The sequence below is a fragment of the Musca domestica genome, unplaced genomic scaffold (assembly GCF_030504385.1).
Source record: "Musca domestica strain aabys unplaced genomic scaffold, Musca_domestica.polishedcontigs.V.1.1 172, whole genome shotgun sequence".
In the NCBI taxonomy this organism is placed as follows: domain Eukaryota; kingdom Metazoa; phylum Arthropoda; class Insecta; order Diptera; family Muscidae; genus Musca; species Musca domestica.
The window spans coordinates 1,178,412-1,197,735 of NW_026712232.1; the positions used below are offsets into that span (position 1 = coordinate 1,178,412).

General features: G+C 38.4%; 3 protein-coding genes across 7 annotated transcripts in view; 2 read left to right on the plus strand and 1 right to left on the minus strand.

The window, feature by feature from the left end:
- The window catches only part of LOC101901235 (uncharacterized), a 187,548-nt gene that overhangs the window by 106,386 nt on the left and 61,838 nt on the right, over window positions 1–19,324 (plus strand). The window lies entirely within an intron of this gene.
- Window positions 1–19,324, minus strand: part of LOC101891791 (transcription factor sem-2) — an 89,863-nt gene that overhangs the window by 34,844 nt on the left and 35,695 nt on the right. The gene's annotated exons all lie outside the window — the stretch shown is intronic.
- On the plus strand, window positions 1,020–4,085 carry LOC131801796 (uncharacterized). Of its 5 annotated transcripts, XM_059120751.1 has the most exons (5): window positions 1,020–1,290; window positions 3,168–3,280; window positions 3,347–3,549; window positions 3,610–3,760; window positions 3,820–4,085. In XM_059120751.1, the coding sequence occupies exons 2-5, from the start codon at window positions 3,223–3,225 to the stop codon at window positions 3,966–3,968; spliced, it is 561 nt and encodes a 186-aa protein (XP_058976734.1). In that variant the 5' UTR covers window positions 1,020–1,290; window positions 3,168–3,222; the 3' UTR covers window positions 3,969–4,085. The 5 variants fall into 5 exon arrangements, 2 of the variants coding, with proteins under 2 accessions (XP_058976734.1, XP_058976733.1); XM_059120750.1 differs by having other exon boundaries at window positions 1,020–3,280; XR_009341916.1 differs by having other exon boundaries at window positions 1,020–3,760.

Below are 19,324 nucleotides of genomic sequence, written 5' to 3' on the forward strand. Positions count from 1 at the left end.
GCAGGTTGGCTGCCTGCTCGTGCTCCCCGCTGTTTGAAGTGTGTGCAGTGTGTGGGAGCGAAACAAATATATGTCCGTGCTTGTGATTGGCTGGTTGCCACTCGTTGTGGCCAATTTGGGGGCGTTGTTTGTACAGCGAGACAAATGATACGGCCGTTGCATTTTTCGAGGGTGCTGCCTCCTCGGAAATGGATGGCCATTCAGCCGTTCGGATCGAAACAATAGAGCGCTTAGCGTCAGCATGTTGCCCGGAAAATGAGAGCAAGTGGAGCATTGGGCACGCCCGTTTATGACTCAGCCGAAATACGGCTCTTCGACCCGACACCGCGCATGTGGCACAAACTATATGTCATATTGAACTTCGGCTAATGCTCCACAACAATGGCTGTTGGTCGCAGCAAATGCCAGGACAATTTCCAAAGAGGTAGCGAGTTGTCTTAATGAGTCTGCCACAGGTCACTTACATAAGTTTTTGGCGATATTGATTTTTATTTGAAGCACCATATCAGAGGCAATGCTCGGTGTACAAACATTTCAGCTCCCACACACACACACACACACACGTACACGACATACATACAAATCCATACAGCAAGCATGATTATGTAATGTTAATCCAAGTGGGTTCTCTCGCACATACACACGCATATCTTTACAAAGTGAACATGCTTTGATGTGAATGGGACAGGTGAATTAAGAGACTGTCGGGATACATCGATATAACAAACCGCGAATTCAAGGTGTACGCTTGTGTGTGTGTGTGTGTGTGTGTGTGTTCACCAGCATACATAACATCCACCTTTGTCTATTGTAACCTGGTTGGGGGTACAATCGAACTTGAAAGGCGTTCAACTTGAAAGGCACTCCTTGTCTTTGTTTAGAGCCCAGTCATTGATGCGACACACATCTATACTTTCATACATACATTTGTACTTACGTATATATGTATGTATGTATGTATTGTCATCGTCCCGCATACATATGACGCCGACACCAGCGACATTCTCTTAATGCCCTGCTGCGAGCAAAGAACCATGTATCTTATATTACCACTTTATTTCTACAGACAATTGTACTAGTTCAAATTTCAACAATTTACGAGTAGAGTTTGGTTTGGGACACTGATTGTAGTGTATTTCTACTGACAATGTCGACAGTTGGCTTTTCTTTTATTGTCATTAAAACATATTGAATATATACACATTTTTATGTAATTTTTTTGTAGATCGCATCGAAACAACGCGTTTTTATCGGCAATTAATTTGTTTTGTGTGTTTTATTGTTAAAAAGGTGATTATTTATTAAATATATAAACAAAATGAGTAAAAGAAATTATAAAAGATTAATTAAAAAACAAAAAATATTGTATAAAAACAGAAGTTTGCAATGTGAACAAGAAAATAGTGAAAGTGAATTTGTGTCAAACGGTGGAGATTTTATAAATGATTTCGTGGAAAATGGAATGGAAGATTTTGCAGTTCCGAAATTAATGTTGCGGGACAAACTTAAAAAGTGGTGCATGGAAACGAATCCTTCAAAGAAATGTTTGGAAAGTCTTTTATCAATATTAAAGGAAGAAGGTCTAGATGTTCCGCTCACTAGAGAGACTTTGGTGGGCAGAGCAAAAAATATGTTAACGAGAAATGTTGCCCCTGGAATTTATTGTCATATTGGCATAGAAACACAACTACGAAAAGTTGGTCACATTTTGGAAAAGTATGAGGAAGTCGAACTAGATATAAATATCGATGGAATTCCACTGTTCAAAAGCTCTCGTGTGCAATTGTGGCCAATCCTTTGCAGAATCGTTAATATTCAGGAGAAAACAAAACCGTTTGTTGTTGGATTATACTTGGGAAACACCAAGCCGGGTAGTGTGAATGTGTATTTGAAAGACTTCATTGATGAAGTGATTCTACTAAAAGGTCAGTTTATCATACAACAAAAACATTTAAAATTGAAGTTTCGTTGCTTAATATGTGACGCACCAGCAAAAGCTTTCGTTTGTGGAGTTCCTGGACATACATCAACACATGGCTGCACCAAGTGTACTCAAATTGCGAAGAAGGTAAACAATGTCTTGACTTATAGTAGCGAGAGTGGTTCCCTAATCTCCGATGAGGACTTTGCTGTGCGAAAGTATCCATGCCACCATTCCCAAATGTTCAAAGAAGAAAAAACTCCTCTCGAAGAAATTGGATTTGGTATGATAAATCAGACTCCTTTAGATAGCATGCATCTCATTGACCTCGGAGTCACCAAAAAAATGCTAACCAGAATAATGCATAATAAAACTGAAAAGAAAACCTCAAAACAAAATATTTCAAAAATATCTTCTGAATTGGTGAAATTTAAAAAATACATTCCAAGGGAATTCCCAAGAAAACCCAGGCCTTTAGATGATCTTTGTCATTGGAAAGCGACTGAATTTCACCAGTTCCTTGCTTATACAGGAATTATTGCTCTTTATAATAATGTACACGAAGATATTTATTATGAATTTTTAACTTTACATTGTGCTTATCGACTTCTTAACAATGCACGACATATGGATCAAAATATTGTTCAAGCTAATAATTTGCTTCAATTATTTGTCGAGAACTTCTCAACTGTATTTGGTTCGAACAGCATTTCTTTTAACGTTCATAATCTGCTTCATTTGGCTTCTTGCGCAGAAAAGTATGGTCCCCTTATTTCGTTTTCTGCATATGCATTTGAAAATAAACTGCAAACACTGAAAAAACATGTTCGAAAACCATCACATATCTTTCAACAAATTATTCAAAAGGAAAAAAATTGCATGATTGTCAACACTATTCAGGATGGGTTAAAATATGAAAAAGGTGTTATCGTTGGAGCTTTTGTAAATGATTGCTACATATCCTGCAAAGAACCAGATAATATTTGCGCGGTGAATTCATGCATTCCAATAAAAATTGATAATATAAAGAAAAAGGGCGAAATATATATTGAAGGCAGTCGAATTTTGGCATTAGAAAGTTTCTACGAAGAACCGGTGAATTCTTGTGAGATTGGTATTTTCAAAACGAATCTGACTCTAGGGGAAAAAGAGACATTTTGTATTAAAGACATTCAGTTCAAATTTGTATGCTTGCCAATTGATTCTGATTTTGTAATCGTGCCCATTTTACATTCCTGCTTTCCAGAGAAATATCAAGCACAAATTTTTACCTCCTAAGTACACAACTCCCGCACATAAACATGTCGAACGAAAATGCCAACCCTTCCAAAGGAAAAATGAAATATTTTGCTCCACAAGGTAATCTCCAAAGATTATCACTAAATTTTTAACAGTATAACAAAATTGAGTTCATATTTTTGATAGCTAATGCAAAATGTTCTTCCTGCCAAGAAAATGCCAGAAAACTAGACACGATTATTGATATTTTGGCGGAGCATAAAGTTTTACTGGATCGTGTTATTTCTCAGAACGCATTTGTGGACAATATTATGACAATTTTTCCAATTGAATCGGAAGAAAAACTTCGAGAATTTGATCGAATTCTCGCAACACAAGCAGATCTATATGTACGTATCTGCGTTTTGGGAATAACAAATTCATAACTAAAACAATTTTTACAATTGCAGACTCGACAAATGAAAAATCTCATTGCAGGTAACGCTGAACGTAATTTGCATAAAGTATTTGGAAGAAATATTATTATGGATTTTAATGTTGACGGAACTTTCGGGAAAAAAGGTCTACGAGATTTTGGTAATGTACTTGCCGCCATAATAGGTAAAACGTGTTTGTTTTTGTTTCAAATAAGTAATGCTAAAATATAGTTTATAAAACAGAAGTTATATCAACATTTAATAAATTACCTGACAAGACTTTACGAGCAGCGTTCCAACGCCAAAAGAAAAAGTATTTTAAGATCAACAAACGAAGCAGGCGCACCGAAGAAAAGGAACAAGATGAAAATGATGAAGAACCACAAATTTAACTGAATGTTTTTATGTTATACTATATAATTTTAAAATCCTAGTTCTAACACTATTCAGTTTTATTAAAAATAAGACAAGGTTTGGCCAGCCTTGAAAAAAGTGAGCTATATATGTAATCCATTTCTTAATTTATTACCTTGCCTAAAATTCGCAGACTGTTTTAGATTAATTAAATATATTGTGTGTAGATTGAACTGTGCTTTACTTTTGTTTTTGTTACTTAATAACTGCGTTAAAAATGTAACGTTGTTAAATACTTATTCTATTACAAGCATTTTCCTAAAAATCTCAAATGACTATTTGGTTCGAATGCCTCCATATGATCTCGAAAGGACTAATGGTCTTCTAGTGTTTATTTGGTTCAAATGTCTACATATAGCTCAGGATACCCAATAAAATGCAGTGATTATTTGGTTCAAACGTCACCATATAAACTTAAAAGATCTAATCTTTTTCTAGTGATTATTTGGTTCAAATGTCTACATATAGCTCAGGAAACCCAATATAATGTAGTGATTATTTGGTATACACGTCATCACATAATCTCAAAAGATATAATCTTTTTCTAGTGACTATTTGGTTCAAATGTCACCATATAGTCCCAAAAGAACTACTTAGTCAATATAGTCCAGGTCTACTGGTACTTCTCCTATGACAAGCCTATGTTAAATGTCCATAGGAAATTACATTGGTTGTGGTATACTTTTTCACTAGTACTAGCGACAATGTCACCAGTAAAACACTACAATTTTACTAAAGCTGCTCGCTGCAGGGTGTTTACCAAAATTAAATCACAACAACATACACACCTATCAAACCCATCAAATCGTAACTGCCAGTACACATACACACAATTTTTTACACATGTAATGAACTTTTAGCAACAACAAAAACAAACAAGGAAACAACAAAAACAAACCAGCAACAACTCCGTTTAAAACAAAAGCAACCCCATTTACACCTTTCCTACTCGGGATAATGAATAGCGGAACCCATGGCTTGTTTGTCTCCACATGCATACATACATTCATACATACATGCATGTGCTCACCTATAGCCGTTTCACATCGCTTAGAAATGTGTCTGTTTGTTTCATAGTCAAGGACTTGAGCTCGGTTTAATTGTGCTTTCGTGAAAGAAAAACAAAAGTGAGAGGTTCCTTTGGGAATAGCAGCTTATCCTCAAATTCCATATTCTTAAGTATGGACTGCGGACTAATGCCCTCATATCCTGTTTTCTTGTAGTTATTATGGCTGGCCGACCATTAAAAATGTGTATCTAATGTTAATTTGAAATGGAATTTCGAATAGCAAAGTATAATGTCTTGCTTCGTCGATGCCTTTCTAAGTCGGAATAGGAGATTGGATAATTCGGGTGACCAATACACATGAGCCTAAATTGCTTTGTTGAAAGAGAAAATTTTATTGACACAACATGGTGATTTTGCCGGCATTTTTAAGGTATCCAATTATGGTGGGAACCGATTAGATTTTTGGTTGGTGTTATTGCAAATTTATTCAGTTTATAAGGATATATTTCCATCCAAAATATTTTGAAAATCGTGGATATTCAACACGATTTGATTACAAAATGCTAGGATTTAACGTTTTTTGTCGAAGAAATGTTGATGTCGAGTAACAATTTGACGATATCACCTGCGTTTAATTTTCCTCACCTCATCGATCTCTGGATAATCACGGTGCTACTGTATTAGTGTTTGATGTTATTACTAATGAAAATCTATATAATCGCAGTCAAAACACTGTGCAAATAACTTGCAACAATTTCCCGAGAATGAATGTTTATTTAAATAAATAGACCTACATGTTTTTTGCTCTCGTTGTTGGATTCGTTTCATAATTCTTGGATACTTTTGTTCCGATGCTCTCTCACAATTAGAGCGCCAAACCAGGGAACAATGCATTCTATGACAAATCAATCAAATCGGTTGATTGTGAAAGCAACGTCTATTCATTTTCGTCCATCCCCGCCCCCAACAAACGGAGGGCAGCATGCCCTCGTCGATAGCTCATTTCCAATAATCAGCATATTCAGAACGAATCGCTGTTTTCATCTTTCTTACCGTCGAACAAACGACAATAAACACCCATTCGGGCGCCAAGAACAATCACTCACACACACAAACATACAAATATTTGCATTGAACATTCAGCCCAAATCCCAGGCATTGTCGTCTATTCCCCTGCCATGGGCTTATGGCAAGGGAGACGAATGGAACACAAGAAGATATCCCCATGACAAAATGAAAGACATTGTCCTTTTTGATGCTACCGTTACGTCTGGGGTTTCCGCGATTTCTCCACGCAGAATAACTGCCAAAGATTATGCAACGTAACAATAACAGATTTCTTAGATTCAAACAGATATTCACAGCAATTAAATTTCAAAATTTTCATGAGAGATTAGGTTACAATTTAAAGTGTTCTCTGCAACTGTGCAAATTCAAGCAGTACTGTGTGCGGCAGTGTGTGTGTGTCCATAACGACAACACCAACGATTTAAAATAAACACACACACACACACGCACACACATTTCGATTTGAATGCACTTTTGGGTGCTATCTCCGAGATCGAAGATTTCAATGAAAATCAAAACAATGCCTACATACTCGCATTCTCATTCTCATTCCCAGCCAAACATGCACACACATGTGTGTTGCATCGTCCTGAAAATCGATACTTTCGCATGGGTGTGCAACAACAGTGCCAACATCGTATTGCCAATTCGATGGAATGTCACTTGAATCCCGAGAAATCATCATATCGGTCGTCCTCAAGCATCCGTGGACAATGACGGGAATGCTGTAGACAATCATTATGACATACACTCGCACTCCCATCCAGCCATTCAGCTATTGTGGGCATATGCGTGTTGGGATCAATCCTAAGAAAGGACAAACAATTCAAAGGACATGTCAGCTATTGTGTTGCAGATTTGCTAAAGGCGATTACATTGAAAGACAAGAAGGCTTAGGTCGACAGGGTACACTTGGTCTTAGAAGCGGCTAGCCGAGTAAGCGAATGTGGGCCGAACCTAATCAAAATGACAATGCCATAATCTGAGATACAAGCCCAAAAGACAAATCGACAATAGAAACCCTGACCTGACCATATGTATTGAATTCGAATTGAACAAATCGTCCCCTTTGTTGGGGACAGTTACATATTATTCCCATAAAATCTGATTCATCAGTTCCATACACATGTGTGGCAGGGTATTAATTTATGTTATTTCAGCAAAGTGCATTGTATATATTATATATTCAGAATTTTTTTGTAGAATGCTACCACGTGACCACAATAGCCCCAAAACCAACAAGCATTTATTCCGCTTTCGGACAAAGCACAAAATATAGACAATAACAAAATATAGGGACGAAACGATTGTTTTGAGCAGGGATTCGCTCTTTGTTACCTAATTACATTAGATGTGTATGCTTATGTTGGGAAGTTTAAATGTGGTTATTCCTCTCACCAACAGATTTTCCAGAAAATTTGCCAGTATACTACAACATCGCCTGAAAGTAACGGCTATATAATTTTTTGAAATTCCACTTGGAACTGGGGATATAGCATCAGACTCGGAAGTACCTCCAAAAAATTTGCATTTTATATGCACATATCTATTGAACGATTACAGATACAGTCTCTAATTTTAATGAAATTTGGAATGTGTAACGGAATTCGAAACAAACATAAATTTGCCAAATTATATTGCAATCGATTCAGAATTGGATATAGCTCCCATATATATATTCGACCGATTTCGATGCACCGATGCATGCTTTGTGTCTCCAATTTCAATGAAATTTGAAATTTTTAACGGAATTTGGAACAAAAATAAATTTGTCCAATTATATTGAAACCGATTCAGAATTGAATATGTCTCACATACATATTTTCGACCGATTTCATGAATTCGATGCATCGAACACACAATATTTCTGCAATTTCAATGAAATCTGAAAATAAATTTGTAAAATTATATTGAAGTTGGTACAGATTTGGATATTGTTATTAAATAAATTGTCCGTCTGATTCTGTGTGTTTGGTACACGCTATGTACGTCAAATTTCAATGAAGTTTGGAATGTGTGACAGAATTTGGCTCACTAGGCTAAGAGTAAAAAATACTGCACAACAAATTAATTGAGGCAACGATTATTACCGGGAAGTACGTAAGTTGATATGTATAGCTACCTACAATAACTTACGAACTAGATTAAGCATGTTGCTTCTTTTCTTCTATATATATTGTATATCCTAAAGCATTACAACAAATACGTTTTTTTTAATTCTTGAATTTGTTTTATTTATATTTAAAAACCACAAAATATTTGTATGTAAAATTTTCAATGCATATAAAAGCAAGAGGGGTAGCCAAGTGCACCGGGTTTCAGCTAGCATACTATAAAAACTAATTTGTAACATGCCATACAGGGTGAGATGAAAAAACTGCAACCAACTTCAGACTGCTGTCATTTCTAAGCCACTCGTCCGACAGCTGTTAAAACTATTCCAGTGACAGCTCATTATATTGTTTACAAGCTTACAAAAGCATTTTGGTGAGAATTCTCCTGAAAAAAGTTATTCGTGATGGAATTCAAGCGTGATAGTGTGATTTCTTTACATTGTGCTGGAAAACCACAAGTGACTATCGTTAGAGCACTCCAGCATTTAACTGTGAATAAATCTTTTGTGTCTCGTACCATCGCTCGTTACCGTGATGCTAGTAGCGTAGCCCGACGTCAAGGAAGTGGACGAAAGAAATCAGCAACATCAGCAGGAATGGTTCGAAAAGTAAAGAAGCCACTTTATCGAAACCCGCGTCGCAGTGGCCGAAAAATGGACGGCCATGGTGATGGTGTGGGCCTCCACAGCAGCCGATAGTCGCTCTCCGCTCCTATTAATCGACCGAGGCATCAGAATAAATACAGAATACTATCGCGAAAATATTAAAGAATTGGGCACGCAAACATTTTAGCCGCAGAGCTTGGACATTCTTACAAGACTCAGCACCCGCCACCTAAGAATGGTTACAAAATGGGGTTCCTCGCTTCATTTCCAGCACACCATGGCCGAATACCAATCCGTTTGACTATTGTGTCTAGAGTATTTTGGAAAGCAAGGTTGGCACTAAAAAATACCAAAGTGTCGAACACCTCAAGCAAGCGCTTCGCCGGGAATGGGCCAAAATACCGCAGAGCAACATTCGGGCAGCGTGTGACGGTTTCATGAAGGCCATAATTCGTGACCAATTTGAACAAATCTAAACTTATTTTAAAATTTGATGCTGTTACTACTACTACTTTTTTTGCTTTCATTCAATAAAATTAAAAAAAAAAATGTAAAAATTATGGCGTATGACTTTGTTGCAATTTTTTATCTCACCCTGTAGTAAATTGATGCGAGAACAATGTGGATCATTATTTTAGTGTATTTATTCTGAACGCCTTCTCATGTATTTACAAATGGTCTTTGCCATAAGTATCCATTGCTACTCTTTAATTTTAAGTAATCATTTAATCATCGAAATCATTTCTTCTAGAACTTTCCGTACCCCTAGAGCATGAACTTCCAATTACACTTTACGTGTAATTACATCACGGTCACTATAATACTTCAAGGGTATTTAATAATTAATTTAAAATCAACCACTATTCCCATATTAGCCACTCCATTTAATTTTCAAAAAGTCCAAACTTCCAAAATATGGCCACATGGACATTTCAACAATATTTAATACCTTTTGAGATTTCATACCCCTGTTTATTTCTCATAATAACCATTTCAGATATCGTTTGGTACTTTTGTACCCTTGGATACCAATTTGGAAAAAGCACGTTCCCACGCCAGCTGTACCTATATCTGGATACACAATTCTATTGTTAGGAATGGTAAAATATTGGGGTTTAGTGCAGAATAGACTGCATGCTAATGCCTAAAATAGTACTTCTACCCGATACGAAGTCAAAATACCAACCATAGTTGATTTCGTTGAAAGTGTGGCATGGACCTTCAAAATACAAAATAGGGTGATCTATGTATCAGATTACAGACATTTAAGCGGGGAAAATGTGGCAACCCTTATGTGGAGCTGCTTATTCAATACACACCCAAATTGTGGCTAAAATCTACGAAATACTGAGCCGATTTGTTGGCTTGTTTTCACTCCCTCTTGGGAGTTATACCATTGTCCTTGTAAAGTGTCACAGCTCTATCTCAGATATTGTGGACTCTGTCATGAATCAACAAACGTATAGAATGTTACCCTGATAGTGTGACTCATGGGATCGCCGAGGAATATTTCGAAGTTGGGGGATTGGTATAAAGCCTATGTCTATCCGTATCAGTTCTCGTACCCTATTTTAGTTTCCACTGTTCTCACTGCTTTTGGTAACATACTATGTAAACATACAACATAGTACGAATTTTCCTGTTTGTTTTAGTGTACCATTTGGTTTAAATTAGCCAAAGGCAAATTCACAGAGATTCTATTCAATTTTTATTTTGTACCATTTAGTACTTGTACTTTTGACCTTGTCAAGCCTTATTGGCTATGACAATTGAGAGAATATCGATATCTAGCTAAAATTGGTTTAATACCGGGCACTGTGTCGATTTCAGATTTCCATCTCAGTTCTATTGATCGATTTGTTATTCTAGCGTGCCGCTGTTTCCATTTAACACGCACATGAGTATGTACGTTTCGGATACTGCCAGGAAATCTGTGCCCATTCAATTTGAGGATTTCAATACGTAGTCCTTTGTATGGAAAGCAATAAGCAATTGTGTCGAATGAAGTACACAAGATATGTAAGCACGTATGTGTACTTGGCCGGCGAAATGGGGGGCATCGTTACTCCGAGTCCAATTAATTTTGGCAGCGAATTAGCCGGGAATAACCTGGCAATAACATTATGGAATTGCACTCAAAAGGAACAGCCCTGCGGGCAAGTCGAACATCTCTGAGTATAGCTCCCCCGCCATCAGGTTGTGTGACAATGTTCGTCACAATTGGAAGTACGCAAATGAACAGTTCGCTGTCAGCACAAAGGGGACAAATCGCTTTTGGGTTGCTAGGATGCAGTCGTAACTAGGCAAGGTGTAGTCGAGTCGGATTATTCACCGACTCCGTTGGCAGGGCAACGATCGAATGCGGCAACTCCTTCCACCACGCATATATTTATCGCACGAATTCGTAGTTCTTTGAAGCGGCATTTGTCTTTTTCTGTTCAATATTTGGCTTGTTTTCTCATCGAGGACTATAGGGAATCCTTGCAAGCACAAAGAGAGGACGTAAACATACCAAGCATAATTGACTTTTGTCCCAATTCATTCATAGTATCTGGTGGATTTAAGGACGCACTCAATGGGAAATATTTTCACCGACTCACTTTGCCGCCTGGCGAGGTGTTGTTCTATTCACAGTTCGACTACTGAGAAAATGAATATTCCTACGTCACTGGAAGACATTTGTGAATGAACGAGGACTGTGCGGGTGTGTATGTGTGTGTGTGTGAATGAATGAGTGTGTGTATATGCATTAACGTCTTGGAAACAACGATCAGCACAGCCGTGGATCGCACAAAGGTGTCAAAGTCATAATTCGAAAATCTTTGTTTTACGTTTTTAAGTGCAGCAGGACCGCCAGCATTAAAGGACTGACGTGAGGGCGAGGGAAAGAGTGAGTGAATGCATTGTACAGGATGTGTAACACCTTGCTGGCCCAAAACTACCCGTGAATGAATGCTTTACTCATTTGGTCGTACAATTCCTTTTGTTTTCCACGTACCGGTACACAATGGCCTCGCAGAGACAAAAGCCAGCTCGGAATTGAATGGATTTGAGACAAAGGAACTGCAGTGAACGGGCAGAATTGAATGCATCTCAAGGAGAACTTTGTGTGTTGTCCTAGTCGACAGAACAAGTAAAACAAAGGCACAGTGTGAATTGCAGGAGGATGTGAGCCGAGCATGAATGAAGATACCTACCCGCCGCCATTAACAAAACAATAACAATAAATCGACACAGAACAGAGGAACGCTGCGAAACAACAGAAATACATTTGATAAATGGACACCATAGCTAATGCGATAACAAGTGAATGAATGAATGCACATTATTACACTCACTCACTCACACTCACACACACACAGACGCAGACACAACTACCAATGCACAGATGCATCGTAGTATAAAGGAAGCTACACACGGAGAACTCGACGAGCAAAGCATTGAGACGTGAGTCCTCAAACGAAACAAGGATGAAATTTTTAGAATGAATTCCTGTGCGAAATGAGGATTGTCCCACTCAGATGTGACCGGAACGGAAACCTAGTTAATATTTCGTCTCCCTTACCACAAATGGGCACGTCCAATATGTGAAGCAATCTCCCTAGACGTTATCAACATTCGGTCATCAATAATTTGCATTTAAGCCAAAAATCCGAGCAATTTATCTATTATTCAAATCAAAAAGATGATTTTAAAAAACCTGGGTTGTGTCCAGATCGGACCTTGATTTTTTCCCAAAAACGCATTATTGTTTCCATTCACAGAAAGGCGAAGCTCCTTATTATATCTGTTAATCTTCTGGCTTGTACAGCAACATTTTTTAAAAATAGAGACGAAGCTGCAGGTCCATAAGCAAGTCTATCCATTGAGAGCATAAAGTGGCTGGCACATCATCGGACAATGCCATTCAAATTTGAAAATAAAAATGTGCCCAATGAAATGTAATGTTCGAACGATTGGAAACATATGACGTGAGTCCTCAAACGAAACAAGGATGAAATTTTTAGAATGAATTCCTGTGCGAAATGAGGATTGTCCCACTCAGATGTGACCGGAACGGAAACCTAGTTAATATTTCGTCTCCCTTACCACAAATGGGCACGTCCAATATGTGAAGCAATCTCCCTAGACGTTATCAACATTCGGTCATCAATAATTTGCATTTAAGCCAAAAATCCGAGCAATTTATCTATTATTCAAATCAAAAAGATGATTTTAAAAAACCTGGGTTGTGTCCAGATCGGACCTTGATTTTTTCCCAAAAACGCATTATTGTTTCCATTCACAGAAAGGCGAAGCTCCTTATTATATCTGTTAATCTTCTGGCTTGTACAGCAACATTTTTTAAAAATAGAGACGAAGCTGCAGGTCCATAAGCAAGTCTATCCATTGAGAGCATAAAGTGGCTGGCACATCATCGGACAATGCCATTCAAATTTGAAAATAAAAATGTGCCCAATGAAATGTAATGTTCGAACGATTGGAAACATATGGCTAATGTGGTTGTGTTCTCACCGACCACAAGTGATGCTCAATGTCCATTAAAATGGATGACCACAGGTTCCATGTATATATCAGAGGAGACCCACTGGAGTGCCAATGATTTGCATTTCTCTCATGATTCCACATTTTTTGGCAAGGGGATGCAATCACATGTCAAGTAACCGTTTCTATTTGTTCCACCCATTCGGTAATGGACGATGTAACGATTTTTATGTCATCGATTGATTCTATGCCGTCACGCCTATCAAACTGCCTCCATTGTTTGAATTTAGAATTTATATGGAAAATTATTGCAACCAAACGCGCAAAACAGCTAGGTCTAAATTTGCAAATAATTTGCTATGCTCCTCTCGGTGAAAATCTCGTCGCCAGCTGCGTTCATAACCCTTTGTGCGAATTAAAGAGGCCGAAGGACAATTCCTAAATGTTAATTGATAGAAGGCAATAGCATTGTGCAATTTTTATGCACACACACACGGCCGCATATCCAAAAAAGTCCTTCGCACACGTTACAGTAGTTGGATATGGTTCGGCAAAGGCGTTTACGTGCGGTGTCGTTAATGTCTCAATCGAAGATATTTTAAAATAATTTAAAAAATGATTTCTTTGGCAACACCTCCCTCCAACGGACACGGTAGGCAAAAAGGGGGCGCAACCATAGATATTTTCGCTTGGTTTCGCAAACGCCCTTTGGGCCTGGGGGAAGCAGATTTCAAAGCGATAAACATTCAATGGTGTTGATAATGCTACATAGCAAATGACGAGGTCGCAGGGGAGGGGTGGTGGACGGGGTGAACCGTTTAAAGCATTAAACGAATTGAAATATACTTTTTAATGTTATCACGTCCGCACGCACAACCCTTTACTGGCATCCTGTTTCACGCTTCTCACGATAATTGAAACAGTTGCGGTTTAAGTGTCAAAATCTGTTCTCGATAAAAGCGAACAGCGTCAAGGACACCCGTCTTGCGGCGACCCAAGTTGGGAAGAACAGTTATTTTTATATTTTACTGATGCTATTCTAGTGTTTATTTTATTCGATGGCATTGCATTTGTTAAAGACGAAAATAATGTGAGGCCAAAATCCTCTAAAAAATTGTGGATATTGGTTAGGTTCTCAGGACACAGGCTCAGAAATGTGACTAAATAAAGACGGACATAGCAATGGACAAACATAATTTAGATGAGTATTCTGATTTCGAATAGTCGCAATTTAGTAAGATCGCGAAAGTTCGATGCTGGCCCTTATCCCATTCTTGTAATGGAAAATATAATTGGAACAGAATAAACATCTTTCTCCTTAAGTGCATGTGTTGGGATAAGTTCAGCTGCTGATGAACATTTGAATTTGATAGGTTTAAAATATTCTTTGAGAATAGTTTTTTTTTTTAAATTATTCCTACCATCAATAGTGAAAGAAGATTGGCAGTGATCATACTGGTATGTCATGAATCTCATAAAATAAAACAATTTTAACTGTTTAGATCGAATCAACTTTTAACTAATTACTTACTCTGCCCTAGGTGTAGTTTTAGATCGAAGACATCGATTTTATTTACACGTAGACTCCTGTGTTCGAAAATCCTTGGCAACTACAGAAACTTATTGTAACATAAAGTAATAGATCGCAAGAATTAAACTATCATTTTAGTTTTACTGATGAAGTGACCTGACACATTTGACGGAATTGATTTTAAAATTATTTGCCATTGCCGATTTGGCAAATGAGATTGACTTGTTATTTTTGCCATGTGTGGCCGATTCAATGTTCATGTTCAATCCCACAAAACTTTCAGACTAAATGTGATTATGATCACAATGTCAGTCATCTAGATCGCCGTTCCTTTCAAAAGTTAAAGTGGTTGCCGCAGACAGACAGAAGGATATGTGCACATCCTGAAGAATATAACAGGGTGAGATAAAAAAACGGCAACCAACTTCAGACTGCTGTCATTTCTAAGCCACTCGTCCGACAGCTGTTAGAATTATTCCAGAGACAGCTCATTATATTGTTTACAAGCGTACAAAAGTATTCTGGTGAGAATTCTCCTAAAAAAGGTATTCGTGATGGAGTTCAAGCGTGATAGTGTGATTTCTTTATATTTGGCTGGAAAACCACAAGTGGCTATCGTTAGAGCACTCCAGCATTTAAATGTGAATAAATCTTTTGCGTCTCGTACCATCGCTCGTTACCGTGATACTGGTAGCGTAGCCCGACTTCAAGGAAGTGGACGGAAGAAATCAGCCACATCTCCAGAAATGGTTCGAAAAGTAAAGAAGCGACTTGATCGAAACCCGCGTCGCAGTGGCCGAAAAATGGCTCGTGAGCTGAACATATCGCAATATTCCATTTGGCAAATATTGAAAAATGAGCTCGTGGTGAAGCCATTGAAATTCCAAAAAGTGCAAGAACTTACACCGCAACAGAAAGAAAATAGACTCAAAAGAGGTAAAGAGTTGCTTCGCTTGACCGAAAGTGATGAACTGCGGAATTTGGTTTTCTCCGATGAGAAAACATTCGTTGTCCAGCAGTTTGTAACCATAACTTAAGCGCCGGCCATGATGTGGACCGCCATAACAGCCGATGGTCGCCCTCCGCTCGAAAACATTTTGGCCGCAGACATTGGACATTCCAACAGGAGTCAGCACCATCGCACTCACCACCCGCCACATAAGAATGGTTAAAAAATGATGTTTCTCGCTTCATTTCCAGCGCACAATGGTCACCAAAATCTCCGGTTACCAATCCGTTGGACGTTGACAAACCTAATATACCCACCCTTTACACAGTGTAAAATAGGAACTCATGTTCCTTGAGCATGGTTTGTTCGGGTATGTAATTTCTGGAAAGTATTTGTGCAATGGCGCCATAAGAATAACTTCGACCTACAAAGGGCCATACTTTTTCTTAGGAAGTCATCCACACCTCAATAGCACGATCTGTATTCACAAGATGCCACTGCAAAAATGATTTCATTGAATTTGACCACTCCAGTCCACATTGAATTATTTACTGGACGGAAAAGATTGCAGGGAGTTGGTGGACAAAAATTTGCCCTAACAAATTAATTCCTGCAAAAATGCTTCTTTTGACATATTGAAAAAATCGTTAAAAAACTAGTGGTTGATCGAAGTAACATTTTTATGTTTTTATTTTCTTTAATTTAACTGTGCCTGTCTGTTAGGGCAATAACTTCCTATGTCATCCTTTGACGATCAAGGGTATATCTGTGAAATGATTTACATTGACCCTTTTTTAAGATGACAAGGGGTTATTCGCATCACAATATTTTTAGGCAGCTGCTACAGCAATGCGAAGCGGCATCTTTAAAAATGACGGCAGTTGTCATAAGCAATTAGACTCATATTATACTGAATCCCACTCCGTGCCTATCTTATCGGACCGAAGTTCTTTTGCTGAAGACATAGTTTGAATCCATCAACTTTTTCTCTTTGACAATGTCAGCTTTTATCGGACTATCTTATTTCGCATCTGCCTTAACAATGGCAATACCAACAAAGCCAGAATACCAATAACCAAGTTTGTAAAATGTACAGATCGTAAATAATGGTTGGCCAATAATCGTTACAATCATCGATTCCTATATCTCGAGAATTATAAATTTTGTTTTTTTTTTTTCAATAAAATTTTCGCCACCTCAATGTTTACTACTTTTCGTTACATGGTCCTGGAAACCCAAAATGAATTACAAAAAAGCTTATCACAACAAAGCCGCCCACGCGTGCTCGGCATTTAAAATTATTCAAAATCGATAATTTATTACTCGTCGTTGGGCCTTGGCAGGAAAGGGTGCAGAATAATTGTCAACGTCTAAACTTCATCAACAATTTAAGCGTCATTTTCATTTGCATAACAACAACTGCGGCTAAACGCATCCCTGGGGAATTATCCTGCCTTCTAAGCACACGACCGAATCCCGCTTAACACAGACGGCTGGTTACTGCATTTGGTCCAGCTATTGTGTATTTACGACAAGTGATCAATAACTTGACTGTAGCGTAGTCTTTCCAATCAGTGGGCACTGTGTACCACGGTAAAAAGGGGCAAATAGCCATCTTTGGAAGTTGCTCTCCCATTGTAGACTTTGACACTTGTTAGACATATTCGTAAGGCTTTCGACTAATCAATCAAAGAAGGGTCGTTTTCCGACAACTATCACAATATTGACAATCTACCTATCCGGTCATGGGAAAATTCTCAGGTCCGAAATTGCAACATCCTGTCAAGATATGACTCCGAGGAGCCTTTAGCCCAACCGATGTATGAAGATATGAAGATAGCTATGTGTGTCTGTGCAGTATACTACTCCACAGTGCTTGAATAACAGTCAATCATTCGCTCAAAGTCCTGTTTTGGCGGACGTACTGGGAAAAATCAGATTGAACGCTATCATCGTATCCCAGTGAAATGAACCGCCAACTATTCCAAACGACGAAAAGTTGACCATGTCCAAGTCATGTCTTAGACATTGGGTGCTGTACAATGTCCATTAACCAATTAGGATTGCCGGCCCTAAACTGGCCTCCATTCATCCAAATGCAGTCACAATAGCCGCTTTCCTATCACAAAAGTCTCGAAGAAAATGATTAGCATTTGTCGGAAAGCTTCCGTTTCCATGCAATCCTCTTTGGGTTGCGGCTAATGTGGATGGATTTGTGTAAGGTTTTCTTTTGTGCACCGCTGATAGCTGCAGGTGATGCGTGAAATGGTCAGCGTCAGTCAATTTGTTTATAATCGGATTACACTGAACGATTTTGGCACTAGAGCTCGATTCAATTAGGTCCTTCGTGGATTGACAATCCATTGGCTGGTGTCCGTGTCTGTGTTTGTGCCACACAATAGCCCCACAAATGTATTATTAGAAGTTTGGTTATGTTGGCTTCTTTTGATGTTGCCTTAGCTTCTGCGATAGTTATAATGAACCGGCCCGTCTTCTTGCAGCTACATATGGACATACCGTGAACAATGAATAGAAAGCGTCTGTATGTGTGTATGCGTGTGTCAGAGTGTTTTTTATGATGTTCCTTTCTTTCCAATTCTCCAAACGGAACAAATATGCGTGTCTTGCCTTCGGTTTAGGGGAGGATGTGTACATCGTCCCATTTGCTATGCCAAATATTAATTTTCCATTTTATCAGCTCATCTCGCATAACCGCATCTGATAGGAAGAGCTAATAAAAAGGACATTTATTTCCACTTTGTTGCGAAATGGATACAACAACAAAACGAACTAATTCAAATGACAAGAAGGAACGCCGAACAAAAGGAGGGAAGACGTAGAAAAAGTAGAAGGGACAACACACTCAATGGGTATCTGGATTTTGATTGACCCTTATGGCCATTTATCGCAATTGTTTCTATTGTCGATGCTCTTCTGAGGTTTCCTCCGGCAGCCTCCTCTCCAGTGTGTACCGTCGTGTCAGCCTGTCGTGTAGCTTGTAGCAATTATACACAAACAAAGCATTACACCAAACACACAGCAGCAACAGCAAACATGTTGCAAATTAACTAATTTTTATTTATCACCGGAGAATACCCGTCCTTCGGAATTCACACGCAGCCTCAAAGGGGTGGAAATGAGAGCTAAACTGGCGGATCGTTTTCAGCCTTGTCCTTGGGTCAACAATGTTAATTTGTTTCTTTCTGGACCAAACTTGTTTTTCTACTTCCATTCCGTCGCAATGGCACACAAAACTAATGGAAAGCAGTCGCATGCAAAGTGTTAACTGCCAAATGATTATCTGACAGCGGATCTACCAACAAATGCCTCAGATACTAGGGCGCCCAGCTTTGATTATTGAAATTAAGCAAATGATCGGAAAATAGTATAACATCAGGGACCGAACTTGCCAGTTTCGCCAAAAGCCAGCGACCATGTTCCCAATTTCGCCCCTTGTCATTCTGCAGTGCATTGCAAATATCAATTATTGCCGGGGACCAACAAACAACTAACCTGCAAAGAAAGGACGTATTTACTTGAATGTTGGATTTGAATTTATTCTAATATGTAGAA

Excerpts from the sequence above, each read along its gene's own strand:
- LOC131801796 (XM_059120750.1), top strand. The coding sequence starts at position 3,223 with ATGTCGAACGAAAATGCCAACCCTTCCAAAGGAAAAATGAAATATTTT. Across the intron at positions 3,281-3,346 it reads GAAATATTTTGCTCCACAAG|CTAATGCAAAATGTTCTTCC; the intron begins GTAATCTCCAAA and ends TATTTTTGATAG. Across the intron at positions 3,761-3,819 it reads TGTACTTGCCGCCATAATAG|AAGTTATATCAACATTTAAT; the intron begins GTAAAACGTGTT and ends TTTATAAAACAG.